The sequence below is a fragment of the Rana temporaria genome, chromosome 2 (assembly GCF_905171775.1).
Source record: "Rana temporaria chromosome 2, aRanTem1.1, whole genome shotgun sequence".
NCBI lineage: Eukaryota > Metazoa > Chordata > Amphibia > Anura > Ranidae > Rana > Rana temporaria.
This window is the reverse complement of record NC_053490.1, coordinates 78,876,721-78,893,586: the sequence shown is the minus strand read 5'-3', so window position 1 is coordinate 78,893,586 and position 16,866 is coordinate 78,876,721. Positions and strand designations below refer to the sequence as shown.

General features: G+C 43.0%; 1 protein-coding gene across 9 annotated transcripts in view; it reads left to right on the top strand.

Annotated features, from left to right (window-relative positions):
* Positions 1–16,866, top strand: part of FRY (FRY microtubule binding protein) — a 362,513-nt gene that overhangs the window by 272,170 nt on the left and 73,477 nt on the right. For all 9 annotated transcript variants that reach the window (XM_040340443.1, XM_040340444.1, XM_040340446.1 and 6 more), the window contains 6 exons: positions 282–467; positions 3,573–3,771; positions 5,994–6,115; positions 6,913–7,100; positions 10,319–10,413; positions 14,968–15,575. In XM_040340443.1, the coding sequence (XP_040196377.1) occupies positions 282–467; positions 3,573–3,771; positions 5,994–6,115; positions 6,913–7,100; positions 10,319–10,413; positions 14,968–15,575 (1,398 nt within the window). The remainder of the gene's footprint in view (positions 1–281; positions 468–3,572; positions 3,772–5,993; positions 6,116–6,912; positions 7,101–10,318; positions 10,414–14,967; positions 15,576–16,866) is intronic.

The window sequence follows — 16,866 nt, the reverse complement described above, 5'->3', positions numbered from 1 at the left end:
GCATGGGCACAGTGAGGCATGCACATGGACACAGTGAGGCACAGTGAGGCATGCAGATGGACACCCTAGGCTTATACTCGAGTCAATAAGTTTTCCCATTTTTTGTGGTAAAATTAGGTGCCTCGGCTTATATTCGGGTCGACTTATACTCGAGTATATATGGTAACACAGCATTCGACAGGGACCAGTCAAAGTGCGCTTACTGTGTTGAGATCAGTTGGTAGTAAAATAAGTAAATAGTTGCATGTCTGAATTCTAATCTTATCTGTCATGGTTTGTAGGTCTTGATCATTATCGGCCCGAGGTTTTTGAACATAGCAGAAAGCTCCTTCTCCACCTTTTGATTGCTTTGTCCTGCAACAGCAATTACTCTTCCATTGCGTCTGTCCTTCTGCATGCCCGGGAGATAAATGAAGCAAAGACATTGACTGTGCAGTCTTCCCGCTCATCAGAGTATCCTTATACAGGTGATTAGAGATGGATTGGTGTATTGTAGCAACTGAACTCTCACTATTCAACCAGATTAACATTGTGTTTATCCATGCATCAATTGCACTGTAATGCATATTGTATTACTTTTATTTTACTCAGCGATATGTCTGTTTTAAATTACATATCCCTTTATATATATATATATATAAAAAGCCTTTTATGTAGAATAGATATTCCTTTAATGTGAAAGCACTTAGATTTGTGTTCTTCTATGCAGCCACTCTAATGCCCCGTACACACGATCCGAAAATCGGAAGACAGATCGTCCGACTTTTTTCGCTAAAGAGTCGCAAGTAGAAATTTAATAGGTTACTAAAGTTACAAAAAATTTCCTGAAGACAAAAAAATCAGAAATTATGTCATGTGTTGCAGTGTATTTGTATTGTATTTTCGGACGACAACTTTACTGACTAAATGAAAATCATACGATCTGGTATCATTTTCGAGTTTGTCTGATATAATAATATGAATTGTCGTGATCGGCTCTCGAAAGCTCTGTACTAATAAGCCGATTATGGTACGATTCTTCCTCGAGCGACAGTTTTCGTACGATATTCGGACCGTGTGTATGGGCCATTGCTCAAAACATTTTATCTGAGTAGGCCTGAATTTGCATGAGCGTTTTTTATGATATCACACCCAAAAATGGAACTTCCGCTTTTCGAAACCCCCACCCTCCCCCCCCCCCCCCAGCTGTCACATTTGGCACCTTTCAGGGGGAATACACTCCTACGCCCCTACCCGCACCCCTCCGATGTCTTCTGGGAAATGCACTGTTCACAGGAGAGAGCGGGGACCAGTGACGGCGCGCCGTAGGGAACCGGGCAGTGAAGCCGCAAAGCTTCACTTCCCGATTCCCTCACCAAGGATGGCGGCGGGGGCAGCCAAGGCTGCCGACATCACGGGTGCGCAGGACATGTAAGTGTCTATATTTTAAAAGTCAGCAGCTGCAGTATTTGTAGCTGCTGGCTTTTAGAAAAAAATATTGGGCAGAACCTCAGCTTTAATGCCCAAGTCCAACCAAAACCTTTTTAGGTTTTTGGTAGAGTGCAGAAGAGTTAGAATACAAGTTTATGGTTATTCCTTCTACATTAATATTAAAATTGTTATTAATAATAACTTTGTATCCTTATTAACATATTTACATTCACATTGTTATCAATAATAACAGGACTCGTATAGGCATTATTCAACTTTACCCCCAAACCTCCATCTTACGCTTTTACCTTGTGCAAGAAACGGCTGTCACACCATAACCTGGCTTGTAAAATTCTTGCAGGGGCAGCTGTGGAGAGCAGGGAGCCCTTTATCAGTTCCTATTGATGAAAGATAAGCTCCCCAAAACTACATTTACCAAGAGCCTTTTTCCTACATCTGTGGTCAGGGGTGGATCCTAGGAATCAAGGCAGCTGCATTGTTTTGTTTGCTTAAAGGGGTTGTAAAGGTACAATTTTTTTCCCTAAATAGCTTCCTTTACCTTAGTGCAGTCCTCCTTCACTTACCTCATCCTTCCATTTTACTTTTAAATGTTTTTATTTCTTCTGAGAAATCCTAATTTCCTGTTCTACTGTCTGTAACTCCACACAGTAATGCATGGCTTTCTCCCTGGTGTGAAGTGTCGTGCTCGCCCCCTCTCTTGGATTACAGGAGAGTCAGGACGCCCACTAACACACAACTCCTTTCTCTATCTGCAATGTAGAGAGCGTCCTGACTCTCCTGTTGTCCAAGGGAGGGGGGTGAGCACAACACTCCACACCAGGGAGAAAGCCTTGCATTACTGTGTGGAGTTACAGACAGAAAAACAGGAAGTGAGGATTTCTCAGAAGAAATAAGGACATTTAAAAGCAAAATGGAAGGATGAGGTAAGTGAAGGAGGACTGCACTAAGGTAAAGGAAGCTATTTAGGTTGAAAAAATTGTACCTTTACAACCCCTATAAGAAGTCAGAGTTCTGTTGCCTAGCAGAATACTCAGGCAAGGGCTTATGACACTACTTGGGTTTTCATAGCAGCAGAGGCCGCGTTGTCAGCTAACAGGTCGTTGGTTCATTGTTTTGTTTTTGGCAGGATCAGCATTTTTTGCACATGCAGTATCTTTAAAGAGTTAAACATGGGAACATATGCATATATTGCAGAAATAGACTGCATATGTTTTTTTTTTATCACACCTGCACAGAGAGTTATGCCAAAGCTTTTTTTTAATGGTCACAGGAATGCACTTGTGCCCTCCTGTGACCCATAGTCAGCTAATAGCAGGATATTGCCCTCTCATCAGCTGATGAGCAGTGCCGCTCCAGGCTCTGGAAGGATCATGACAATAATAAACCCATACTTCTACGTTAGACTTCTTTTCACACTGGGGATTTTTAGCGCCTGTAAATCGCCTCTTATGCCTCTCCAGTGTGAAACCCCAAATGCTTTCACACTGGAGCGGTGCACTTGAAGGACTGAAAAAAAAAGTCCTGCAAGGAGCATCTTTGGGGCAATGCGGCAGCGGTGCTTACACTGCTCCCAAAACGCCCTGCCCATTGAAATGAATAGGCAGCACTGCCAAAGCGCCTGCAAAGCAACACAACGCTTTTAACCCTTTCTTCGGCCACTAGAGGGGGTTAAAAGCACCCCGCTAGCAGCCAAAATGTGCCCCTTTAACAGCGGTAAAGCAACGCTAAAACTAGCAGTGCTTTACCGCTAACACCGGCACTGCCCCAGTGTGAAAGTAGTGTTAAGGTTGTTATGCTTTACATGTATTTGTACACCACTTTAACATTAGTTTAATTTCCTTAAGTTATACCGATGAACATGCTTTAGCTACAAAAGTTATCCAAATTGCCCATAATTTCTCCCTTGTATAGTGTAGTTGAACACATTGGATGCTGACACATGAAGTCAATAACTTTGCCTCCTTCTAGCCTTTCTTGCTTTAGTACAATGCACAATAACACAGGTAAATACGAATGAGGCCTAATCCACACTGGTGAATTTGCAGATGCCGGTAGATGTGTCTGTCAGGATGAGTCTTTAACAGTGTCTGTTTGTTGGAGGGAGAAACTGATTAAGCACATTCTTTCATTATCTGTGGCAGGAGGGTTTGACTTTCTGCGGGAGTACCAGTCCTCTCCAGTGCCAGACTCTGGTCTGAGCTCCAGCTCAACCTCCTCCAGCATCAGTCTGGGAGGAAGCAGCGGTAACATCCCTCAGATCAGCCAGGAGATCGAGGATGTTGATACATCAGCAGAGACGGATGAAAAAGCCAACAAGTTGATTGAATTTCTTACCACCAGGTGAGCCTCCTGCAAGAAGCAGATTGCAGCTATCTGTAAATAAAGACATTTTTCATAGTTATCGCTGTTCGTATGAATACCATGTTGTACTGTTCATCCTTACTAGCCTCTTGGTATTTAAAGGAGTGTTCATTATATTTGTCTGTGCTGATTTTACACATAAATTGTAGTGCTATTTAATTTGCAAATTTAAATCTGCATATCAAAGCAATCCAGAGTTTAGTCAGCTAAAGTTATATACAAACCATGTGCTTTTCCTTTAAAAGCCACATGTGGCCCCATTCCCTCTCAGCGCCAGACCTTTACTATGGTCCCTTCAATATGATGAGAAGGCTCATTGACCTGAAGGTGGAAGGGTGTGGGCCAAATTCAACTTTCTAGGTTCACATTGGAGCGATTTGTCTTGTGATTTGAGAGATCAAATCGCATGACAATTCACAGCCTATTGGAGGCAATGCACTGTTCCAATCGGTGCGACACCAATTTTGCGGTGCTGCACCGATTTGCAAAAGTAGTTCCTGCACTACTTTTGCCGATTTCAGGTGCGACTTCAACAGACACCTGTGTATGAAGGCACACAGATGTCTATCAAGTAGCACTAGAAATTGCGCTGACCTTGCTACTTTGAAATCGCGCTACTTCAATTAAAGTAGTGCGATTTCAAAGTAGCATCAATGTGAACCAGGGCTAACAGAAAATGTACTGCTTTGTAGCTTTAGCTGTCTGTATGCCATGTGGGGATTTACCTGAAGATAACCTCTGTCTGTGCAGAATTCACTAAATGCTGAGTCTGAAGTGTCCACATTTGTGACAGGGTTATGACCACTAAATTCGGCCACAGATGGATCGAATATCAGCCGGTTCAGCAGGGATCTGCCAAGATTTGATCCATCTATGGTAGGCTGGTTGTGCCCAAGTCAAATCATCGATCAACTTGGGTACAACTAGCCTGTTGGATTATTTTACATACAATTACTGTCAGAGGCTAGAACTCCTAGCAGGAATTATTCTGTTCTGCTGGCAGGGATGGCTCGCTACCGCCACAACACAATAGCACTGCTGGAGGTAAGTGCCCATAGATTCTGCGTTTTTTTTTCCTTCTATTACAGGTGGCCAGACTGAAAAACGCTTGATTATTCCCTCCACAGTCAGTGTTGATGTAGAATCGAGCGATTTTTCTTTCCGTCCACTTGTGATGGAGGGAAAGAAAATTGCATAATCTATGGGCTGCTAAATCTCTTACCTCCAGCACTGATGGGTTTGCATTTTCTGCCACACTGCTATTTTCTCTGCTGGTTCTTCTGACACAGCATCTTCCATCTTCAGCCACTGGGTGTGCAGTTCCTTGCATGCGCTCTACAATTACATAATCCCACCAGCTTGCTGCACTCTTGGGATCTTACAAATGCTGGGAGTGTACATGTGCTGTGCAAATGCCACAGTCTATGTACAGTTTTCCAAAGATTGCTAGCAGACGGGTAAAGGATTATTATGGCATGCAAAATGTCTTCTACCAAAAAAATACTCCATCTGCCAGCAATTTTTATACTGAAGCCACACTGTCTTTTGTATGTAGATGTTGGGGTATGTGGCGCTGCCTTCCACCTAGATAGCGGTATGGGTAGAGAGATAATTGAGTGCTTCCATGGATTAAATGATAAATTATAAAAGTATTTAATGGTGAATTGCACCTCTCAGTGGGCGTTTATGTTCAAATTGGTGGTACACCACCCAAAATGGTAATGTGCCTTCAGTTTTTCACTGCGGATAAAAAATAAACATTGCTGGAGTTTTGCTTTAACTATAAGACCATGGCAAATTTATCTATCTAACCCTGGGATGTAATGGTTGGAGATCCTTTATATTTACATCACATGCGAACATCACTATTGAATGTTTTTGAAGACAAAGTTCTTTACATCTATTTTCATTCCTTTAATCCCAAAACACTGCAAGGCTCTTCAGCGATCTGTGAAATACTCTCTTCTGAAGCTCCTGCTTCTTGAGAAAGCATGTTTTGAGCAAATGGAGATCACTAGCGCCATCTGCTGCCAGATCGGTAAAAGAAATAGGGAAAGGAAAAAATATATATAAAGCAACATTTGAATATCACCATATGTTATTGCTCATCTAGCTATAAATACCTGCTATACTTCTAGATTGTGGGTTGTTTTTTTTTTATTTGCTGCTATTTACGTTTAAATGTTTGTATTTGACTGCAGAGCCTTTGGTCCTCTCTGGTGTCATGAAGATATTACACCCAAGAATCAAAATTCCAGAAGTGCAGAACAGCTCACTAACTTCCTGCGCCATTTGGTGTCTGTGTTTAAAGACTCAAAGTCAGGTAACAATTGGGGTGGCGTTTTAATGGGGTACAAAATAAAAAATGAAGACATTTTGCAGATTTGAACTATGCATATTCAGGCTATTCACAGCATAGTATTAAATCTACTGTTCAAAATGGATTATTAGGCTTTCACTCACACCCTGCTGCCTGCAAGGGGTAGGCATTAAATATTCATATGCAATATTTTACATTTGCATGACTAAAAAGTAATGTTTAAAGTGGAGGTCCACCCTAAAAAAAGACACCAAAATCCTGCGAAAAATATTGAAAAAAATATTTTTTTTTACTTACCAGAAATGGCGGTTGCTATGCGGAACTACCTAATCTGCCTCTTTCCGTATCACAGCAGGTCTTCTTCCTCGTCCTCCCCGCATTGTCTTCTGGGGAATGGGGCGCGCTGCCTTCTGGGAACTGTGTGTATCACAGAAAGCAGCCGCCCATTCACAAAGCGCCGCTAGACTCGCGAATGCGCAGTAGGAAACGGGCAGTAAAGCCGTAAGGCTCCACTGCCTGTTTCCCTTAGTGAGGATGGCGCCACTGGGAGCTGCCAGGATCGAGGGTTCGGCCTCGGGGGGGCCGACATCGCGGGCGCCTAGGACAGGTAAGTGTCCTTATTAAAAGTCAGCAGCTACAGTGTTTGTAGCTGCTGACTTAAAAAAAAATCATGGGTGGAACACTGCTTTAAGAATTGTTAGTTAATTATTTTTCTTTACTCCCAAACAAGGTAAAGAATAGCACTGCAAAAGTCTAAATATTGAATATTGTATAAACGGGAGTATTGCGTTCTTCCACAGGTTTCCATTTGGAGCAGCACCTAAGTGAAGTGGCTTTACAGACTGCGCTTTCCAGCTCCTCCCGTCATTACGCAGGTCGATCGTTCCAGATCCTACGAGCTCTGAAACAGCCGCTTTCTGCTCATGCCTTATCCGACCTTCTGTCTAGGTTGGTGGAAGTCATTGGAGAATATGGGGATGAAATTCAGGTATTGTGAACATTTCTCCTACTTTCTGCACTGACGTGTGTTTTTACAATCCACACAACATGATTCCTGTGTTATGGCAATTCAAGGCTGCAGTGACAACTGCAGAACCCATTTCTTTTTACTTCCTGTCCCTGCGATGCAACAGTAAAGCCCTGTACACACGATCGGTTTGTCTGATGAAAACAGACCGATGGACTGTTTTCATTGGTCAAAACGATTGTGTGTGGGCCCCCATCGGTTTGTTTTCCATCGGTGGAAAAAAAAAATAGAACCTGTTTTACATTTTTCCTATGGATAGAAAAACGATCGTCTGTGTGGAAGTCCATCGGTCAAAAATCCACGCATGCTCAAAATCAAGTCGACGCATGCTCGGAAGCATTGAACTTCATTTTTCTCAGCACGTCGTAGTGTTTTACGTCACCGCGTTTGGACACGGTCGGATTTTTGACCGATGGTGTGTAGGCAAGGCTGATGAAAGTCGGCTTCACCGGATATCCGACAAAAAGATCCATCGGATTAGATTCCATCAGATATCCAATCTGGTGTACAGGGCTTCAGTGAGAGAAAGTGCTACAAAGTGAGGAGAATTCTCTCATAGGCCCCTTTCACATGGGCAATGCTGCTCATGATCCCTTGTGATCACTTTGTTTGCAGCTTTACTGCACCTCAACGGTTTTCATTGGACGTGGTTGCAGCACAGCCCCATTCACTTCTTGGGTTGCATTGGCAGGCAGTATCGCCTGCTGAATGCGACGTGCCCTACCTTTTTGTTTTTGCTGCACTGTGATACAAAGCCCCTGTGGCAATGTGTATGAGGTTGTCTAGTATCCATTGCTTGGTTTTTGACAGACAGCTGAGGTTCGTTAAACACAAGTCTCATCTGCCTGGTTTTTCTGTACCGGCAATGCCCATTTGAAAGGTGCCCAAGACCGTTTTACAGAACAAATGTCTCCTTTGGAAAGTTTATCATGACCTCCATGTTCTGGTGACATCTTTAAATTTTGGATTTTTGTCTCGATGACTGTAGTCACCAGGACAGTTAGAGAGGATGAATCTACCCAAAGGGAACACAGATCGCCACTCCTTAGGAACCCCTTTCAGGATGTAGATATGTTGCTCATATTACCCATCACTTGGTCAATCACAAGTACCATAGAGTTTTTAACAATAACATGTATTAGGCAGATTTATATGAAAAAAAATGGATTACATGGAAAAGCGAATGAAGAGCATTCAGGTTAAAAGCCAAACTGAACCACCGTAATTTATTTTTGTAATGCAGTCATGCTGAATATGGTGTATGTAAAACATTTTACATTATTTGTATAGGATAATATTCATGATTTGTGACACATTAATATTTTGTTCATCAATTTTTTCGTCACTTTGAGTAACTATTCGGGTTGCGCATTTTTGATTTATTTTTCCCTCAGTCATGCTGAATATACCATATTATATATGTCCCCTTTTCTTCTAATCTGCCCCAAGGGTTAAGAAAACCATGTGCTGGTGAATCTTGCACTAAGCGGCTCTTCAGTAATTTTTTTCAACTTTCAATCTATTAAATCTTCTGCCTTTGTTGTTCCTAACTTTGGATAGTAAAACATTTTTTTTTTCTGCCTGTAAATACCTTACATAGCCCACGTCCTGTTTTTTGTCTGGTCATTAGCCTAAGCTTATGACATCATGCACAGCTCTCGCTCCCTCCCTCTTGTGAGAGTTTGCCAGGAAGGGAGGGGGATGAGTCAAAAGAGGGCCAGTGAGAGCTGCAGAGCTGGAGATGTGTCTTTCTAAATCCAGAAAGTGAACAGGCAGCAGCTTCAGCTGCCCACTGTTTAAATGTATGCAGCCAGACTCAGTGGAGGGAGATTTCTGCAGCATATTTGGCAGGTACAAAATCACAGTATATATGAAATAATATGCAAAGCTGTTGGAGGGAAGCTTCGGAATGGCAAAGGTGTTTTTATTACAAGTTATGTGAGCATATATTTGAAAGGATGAAATTGGACGTGCCCAGTTTGCCCCTTCTTCTTTAAGTTATGTGAGCAGACTGCAGTTCCTCTTTAAGAAGCAGCCAGCACTTAAACATGCCCCCCTGAACAGTATCTAGTCAACAACGCTGCTCAGGGAGCAGTGTTTAGAAGGGCATTTCAGTCTGTAGGAGAACTTGTGTGTGTGAGAGCTGGAGTCCAACATTAATATTTGTTGGCATCCCAGGGAATATAAGAAGAAAAGTATGAAGAGAGCCATGTTTATTACTAGATATGTAATTTGACTGCATCACAGTAATGAATTAGGTGAGTTTTAGGCCTCGTTTCCAAATATAGTCTAATGCAGTGGTCGCCAACCATTGGTCTGTGGACCATTCGTGAGAAAATGTTGGTGGTCCACGAGGGCTCTGCCGCAGATTAACATTGTGGCGGAGGTATACCGCCCAGTGTTGTCCTTAATGCGCGCTGACAGTATTGATACTAGCCGATGCCTCCTCTGTAAACTCAGAGGGGAGCGTCGGGAGAAGTGCAGAAAGTGGGAGGTGAAGGAGGGGACTTCCAGTGGCAGCTCTGATCACAGACTGTAGGAGGGAACACGGAGCTCGAGCACATGGCTGGATAAGGAGGTGAGATCCAATGATAAGCCTGTGTAAGTGATGCAGAGGGGGGCAGAAAGCTGAAGCATTGTGTGTATAAGTCATCAGTGTGATCGGGGGGGGGGGGGCAGAGAGCCAGACCATTGTGTGTGTCTGTGTGTATAAGGCTGCTTTCACATTGGGGATAGAGCCGCAGTGACGGTATAGCCGCGCTATTTGTATCGCGGCTATACCGTCGTATTTACCGCGATATTCGGGCGCTAGCGGTGAGGTTTTAACCCCCGCTAGCGGCCGAAAAAGGGTTAATACCGCGGTTTCCCATTGATTTCAATCGGTATCGGGACAACCCTACTCACCGGGCCCCACTCGGCTGCGGGCCCCATAGCACCCGTGTGGGTCGCTATGGCGGTAGTTCCGCCACTGAGTGGTGAGGGGGCAGGGAGCCAGACCATTGTGTGTGTATAAGGCATGTAAAATTCATGTCTGTGGTGCACGGGATTCAAAATTGTGAGTTTAGTGATCCGTGAGGTCGGAAAGGTTGGCAACCACTGGTCTAGTGTAAACAACCAATGTTGGACCAATTAAATAATATTTGATTTTACCATTACCTTTAATTTAATGTTGTTTTCAGGGTTATGTCATGGAAGTTCTTCTCACTTTGGAAGCAGCGGTGGATAATTTATCAGACTGCCTAAAGAACAGTGATTTACTGGCTGTCCTGTCAAGGTATGTGACATTGTCATAATTGTTTGTGTATGTGGGAGCTATGTCTGCACCCATTCACAGCGCAGGTAACTGAACTCGCTCAGGACAATACGTAACATTAAGGCCTCATGCACACTGGACGTTAAAATAACGTTATAAAAACACCAGTAGCTTTGCAGTGAGTTTTTAAACTTTTTTCAATGTTTTTGCAATAGCGTTTTTAGCGTTTATTAGCTTTATCATTTTTTTTTTAATGAAGAAAATATTTTTTTTTTCAGTGGATCAAAAACTTTAAAAAATGCCGGCGAGTGAAGTTTCTGAGCATTTATCGACGTTTATCAGCGTTAGAGCGTTTTTACAGCTGAAAAACGTCTCTTAGAACTCACTAGTTTTTTGTTTTTTTTTACTGCTCAAAAACGCCACTGCCCAAAACTGCTGATAAGTCTGTGTGCATGGGCACATAGGATAACATGATGGAGTGTTTAATGACTGTAGAAAAAAAAACGTCTACTGCCAAAAACAGCTGCTGTACGTCCAGTGTGCGTGAGGCCTTAATCCTAGGAAAAAATGTACACATCTGTGTAAGCTAGAATTAAAAGTGAATAGAAGCTTTCCTCATCAGTTGCTGTGAACTGTGTTGGCCTTATTCAGCTGGCACATCAATGAGCAGAGTGCAGTAAGCACTAATTGGTTTTATATACAGAAAACTCCTGCACAAAGGCAGGTGCTGTTTCAAGCTGGAAAAAAACACAAATTCACCACGATTAAAGCAGGGGTTTAGGAAGCTGCGGTGGCTCAACGCGATTGGCACTGCGCTGACAAGCCATTCACCTCTGCAGCTAGAGGTTCGGATCCCGGTCTCGGCTTCATGTGAATTGAGTTTGGTGGTCTCAGCCCGGCTCCCGGTGGGTGTGCTATGCAAGGTAAGCCTGTGCTTAGTACGCCCACCTCCCTCCCACAAAAACCACCACACCTACACACGCACTCTAAATTGGGTTAACACACGCACATTGACCACGCGGTCTCTAAAGAGAGGCGAAGGACTAATGGGGCTGGTTGAGCGGGCTAATCCTCTCACTCCCTTATAGGGAGTCCCTCTGCCCCGTTGGGCTTCAAAGCGGAGCAGGTAGGGCGGGCTGTGTGGGAGGACCCCCTCACACACCCGCCATTGCCACCTGGGGCATGGAGAAAGGTGGCAGATTGCCTCTGGGGGAGGCCTGCCTACTCCCAACTCCTGCAGTCCGGCTCCTCTCTCGAGTACACGCACAAAATACACTTTAAAAGAAAAAAAAAAAAAAAAAGCAGGGGTTCACCCTTAGAGGGCAATTTTTCCCCTTAGATGGATGCTCGTTTTCTCTAGGGGAATCGGCTATTTGTTTTAAAATATGTGCAGTACTTACCCGTTTACGAGATGCATCCTCTCCGTCGCTTCCGGGTATGGGCTGCGGGACTGGGCGTTCCTTCTTGATTGACAGTCTTCCGAGAGGCTTCCGACGGTCGCATCCATCGCGTCACGATTTTCCGAAAGAAGCCGAACGTCGGTGCGCAGGCGCAGTATAGAGCCGCACCGACGTTCGGCTTCTTTCGGCTACGAGTGACGCGATGGATGCGACCGTCGGAAGCCTCTCGGAAGACTGTCAATCAAGAAGGAACGCCCGCTCCCGAAGACCCATACCCGGAAGCGACGGAAGAAGATGCAGCTCGAAAACGGGTAAGTACTGCTCATATTTTAATACAAATAGCCGATTCCCCTAGACCGAACGAGCAGGAAGCTAAGGGGAGAAAAAAAAAAATTTAACAAATGGGTGAACTCCCGCTTTAAGTAAGAATACATTTTCCCCATTACACAATACAGGCATACCCCGCTTTAAGTACACTCACTTTACATACACTCGCGAGTAAGGACATACCCATGAGTGTATGTAAAGTGGCTTACAAGTACTGTACAGACATTTTGCAGCCACAGTAGAAGGAGCTGAAGCTCAGAGAGTATAGCCCACCCTGTTCCAGTGTGCCCCTGACACCCCCACTACAGCCCCTGGGACCTCAACTACAGCCCCCTGATCCCCCACTACAGCCCCTGACCCCCCACTACACCCTAGAAGTGAAAAAAGGTATTGTTTCACTTTAAGTACATTTTCCTTTTACATACATGCTCTGGTCCCATTGTGTACTTAAAAGTGGGGTATGCCTGTATTTGTTTTGTCCATGACTCGGCTTTAACCTCTTCCTGACAGTGTAAAGCATATTTGCAGTGGTAGGTAGAGTGGGCCTTAACGACCCTGCCGCTGCACATATATATCCACAGTGGTCCGAGGTTGTGTGCTGAACATGCAATAACTGCACGCTGACTGAGCTCTTGCTAACCTGATCATATGACCACTGTGAGAGCCAATCAAAGCCATCACGTGATCAGAAAGCTGCTGCGTGGGGATGAAGTGGAACTTATGGCTAAATATAAATAATCGGGAATAGGTAAGCTTTTTAAGGCAGAAAAGATATACAATCAGGGTTATTTACGAAAGGCAAATCCACTTTGCACTACAAGTGCAAAGTGCACTTGAAAGTGCAATTGGAAGTGCAATCGCTGTAGACCTGAGGGGGACATGCAAGGAAAATTAAAAACAGCATTTTAGCTTGCACATGATTGGATAATAAAATCAGCAGAGCTTCCCCCTCATGTCAGATCTACCCCTCAGATTTACAGCGACTGCACTTCCAAGTGCGCGTTCAGTGCAATTTCAAGTGCACTTTGCACTTGTAGTGCAAAGTGGATTTGCCTTTAGTAAATAACACCAATTGTGCCTTTGTCAGCACACAAATGTCTGTGCATTACACCAATGAAATCAGATTTTAGCCTTGATTTGCCTTGTTGTCTTTATGTGGATTTTCTGGACTGCAGCAGTACTTATTTTACCCAATTACCTTGAAAACTGAAATGTGTGCTTCAGGCACAGTAGAGAAAAAATAAATGAATCCCATTTGATCCCAGCTGGTACAGCTGCCCTTCTTTTGTTTGGCTGTTGGATTGAAATACTTTGCATATCTTACAGCTTGCTGTACACTTGACTCCACATACCATAACACAGTTGTCAAGCTCAGAAGCATTACCTCAGACACCAGAGGCATTTTTATGCAAACATAACCAAATAGCCTCCTATTGCACTACATTGCTATAACCTCCTAAATATGATGGCTGAACTGTGTGTTGTAACATTGTCAGGATTGTGTTTCCTGATGGTAGAAGAGACTTCAGAAACAATGCTCAGAAAATCTGGTGCACTGTATGTACTATATCCAGTGCTGTACTGGATGTGCCGTGTGTCTAGGCTTATTTCAGGACTGAATTAATCAATGGGATTTATTTACTAAAGGCAAATCCACTTTGCACTACAAGTGCACTTGGATATGCAGTCGCTGTAGATCCGATGGGAACATACAAGGGGGAAAAAAAACAGAATTTTTGCTTGTACATGATTGGATGATAAAATCAGCAGAGCTTCCCCTCATTTCAGATCTTCCCCTCAGATCTACAGCGACTGCACGTTCAAGTGCACTTGTGGTGCAGAGTGGATTTGCCTTTAGTAAATCAACCGAAATGTACCTTTAGCCTTGCCTTGCTGACTGAGTAGGGTTGGAATGTCTGTTTTTTATAGCTGCCTGTGTCTTCACTGAAGAGACTCAACCTCCTTCATTGTGATTGAGGGAGAATACAGTAGTTTAGAGTTGTCAGCAAAATAAGAATAGACAGGAAATATTTATTTTGAAGAATTTTCCTCCTGCTCCCTGTTATGTGTACTGCCAAGGAAATAAGGAGATTCTCTGCAATGGTACATTGAATAGCTGGTAGTTAAGGAGCTGGCACATGTCGCATACTTTACAACCAGTTACTCGTTTGCTGTCAGCGGCGATTCACTGCTGACAGCGAAATGTAAAAAAAAATGGTGTGAGGACCCCCCCAAAATCCATACCAGAACCTTATCTGAGCATGCAGCCTGGCAGGGCAGGAATGGGGGAATACCAGCGTGGCCCCCAATCCTTCTGAACCATACTAGGCCACATGCCCCCTGGCAAAGCACCTTGTCCCTATGTTAATGAGGACAAGGGCCTCTTCCGCACAACCCTGGCCCAGTGTTTATGGGGGTGCCGGATGGGGGGGAGGGGCTTATCAGAATCTGGAAGCTCCCCTTAGAAATAATTATTGAAATTATTTCACTTTTAAATAATAAAATGTGAATAAGCAACCAAGCAAGTAAACATGAGAAAATTACATAAAAAGTGCATTACCAGATAAATGTTATAATTACTAATATGAAAATACATCATAGCTTACAAATCAGTCCTTTCTGGTCTTAAAAACATGTTGTTATTATTATTATTATTATTATTATTATTATTATTATTATACAGGATTTATATAGCACCAACAGTTTGCACAGTGCTTTACAAAATGAAAGCAGACTTTACAGTTTCAATACAATTTGGTACAAGAGAAATCGGAGGGCACGGCTCATTAGAGCTTTCTACCTGATTGATAATAAATGTTGTTTACCATCATATTTTTTTGTATTACAGGTCATCCTCTCCTGATCTGGCCTCAAATGCCAAATTAAATGCAAACAGGAAGAGCACAGGACAATTGAACGTTAACTCTGGGGTTGTTGGTGGAAATACAGCCACATCTGAGCGCAACCGACACCAGAGAAGCTTTTCTGTTCCTAAAAAGTTTGGCGTTTCAGACAAGTCCTCTGACCCTCCACGTAGCGCTACACTAGACAGGATCCAGGCCTGTACTCAACAAGGTTTCTCTCCAAAAACCAGGAGTTCATCATCACTGAAAGACAACATCACTGATCCTAATCACATCAATAATCCCACCAACCTGCTGTCCACCATATTCTGGGTTGCTGTTGCCCTGATGGAATCAGACTTTGAGTTTGAATATTTGATGGCATTGAGGCTACTGAACAAGCTTTTGTCCCATTTGCCCCTAGACAAGTCAGAGAACAGAGAGAAGCTAGAGAAGCTTCAGGGGCAGCTAAAATGGACAGACTTTTCGGGGCTGCAGCAACTCCTGCTCAAAGGATTCACATCTCTTACAACTACAGACTTAACCCTTCAGCTCTTTAGTATGCTGACCCCAGTTTCTCGGGTTTCTATGGTGGATTCAACACAAGTCATAGGTAAAATGATCATCCATGAACACGATGGCTTGGTTACCATTAAGTGATTGTTTTATTTAATTGCAGTTTTAAAGCTATATTGTAGGCAAATTGCTAAATAGACAGATAAAATACATATGAGTTTGCTGCTGTACTGGCCGAAGAAATTGTTTTTCTGTTCAGTTCTGAATTGCACACACCTCTACACACAAAACAGCCCTGTCTGGCAGGCAGGAGATGTGATTTTTCTCTGCTGCAGTTAGTGATATTAAACCTACAATTTTTATTACAAATTTTTTTTTTTTTTTTTTAATAACTACCTGCTCTGTGCAGTGGTTTAGAACAGCCCTGATCCTCCTCTTCTCGGGTCCCCCACTGGCGCTCTCTGGGCTATGCAAAACATGTCTTGTCCAGAGAGTCTCCCAGCTGCTGTGCAGGGACAGTACAGGAGGTGGGATTCTCTTTGACTTGTATGCTTCAGTTTCGCAAGCTTCACAGCCCAAAGGACATAGGTGTCTGTTTAATAAACTGAGAAGTTTTTTCTCAGTTCAGTTCTTGGCAGTTCTCAGAGGAAAATTATTGCCTCTGCAGCCAGTTTAACAAACTGAGAACTTGAGTTCTCAGAGGGAGAACAGAGAAGTGTTTTCTCTGAGATCTGTGTAAAAGTGGGTGGGTTGCCTATAATCTCGTGAGATATTGTGAGATTACAGTGCAGCTGAGTTCAAAAAGTGAAACTAAAGTTTAAAGAACATGTAATTACATGTTTTCAGACATGTGATAACTATATATATATATATATATATCCACACACGTATGTGTGTGTGTATGTATATGTGTGTGTGTATATATATATATATATATATACACACACACACACACATTATATATATATATATATATATATATATATATATATATACAGTATCTATATACACACAAGTGATAATATGTTGTTAATATTCATTTTTAACCCACTGGTGCTGATATTAGGAAGAAATAAGCCTTCTTCCTCTTATCACACCAGCTTCTCTCCCAGATTCTCCACCTCTGAGCTGATGAATCTGGAAGGGAGATACTGTATTTCAGTGGAAAGGCTGTGAAATCTTCAGATCTCAGTTTATTAAACTGTCCGTTTGTGACAAAACAGCCATGTGCTGTGATGAGAAGGGGAGAACATGTTCTCTGCTCCTTATCTCAGCTTATTAAACCGGCAATGCTCTGAGATAAGTGGTGATCATCATGATCTCGGCTTATCACGGTTTATTAAACGCACACCATAGTCTTTAGACACCTCTTGGTGTATCATGTTGCT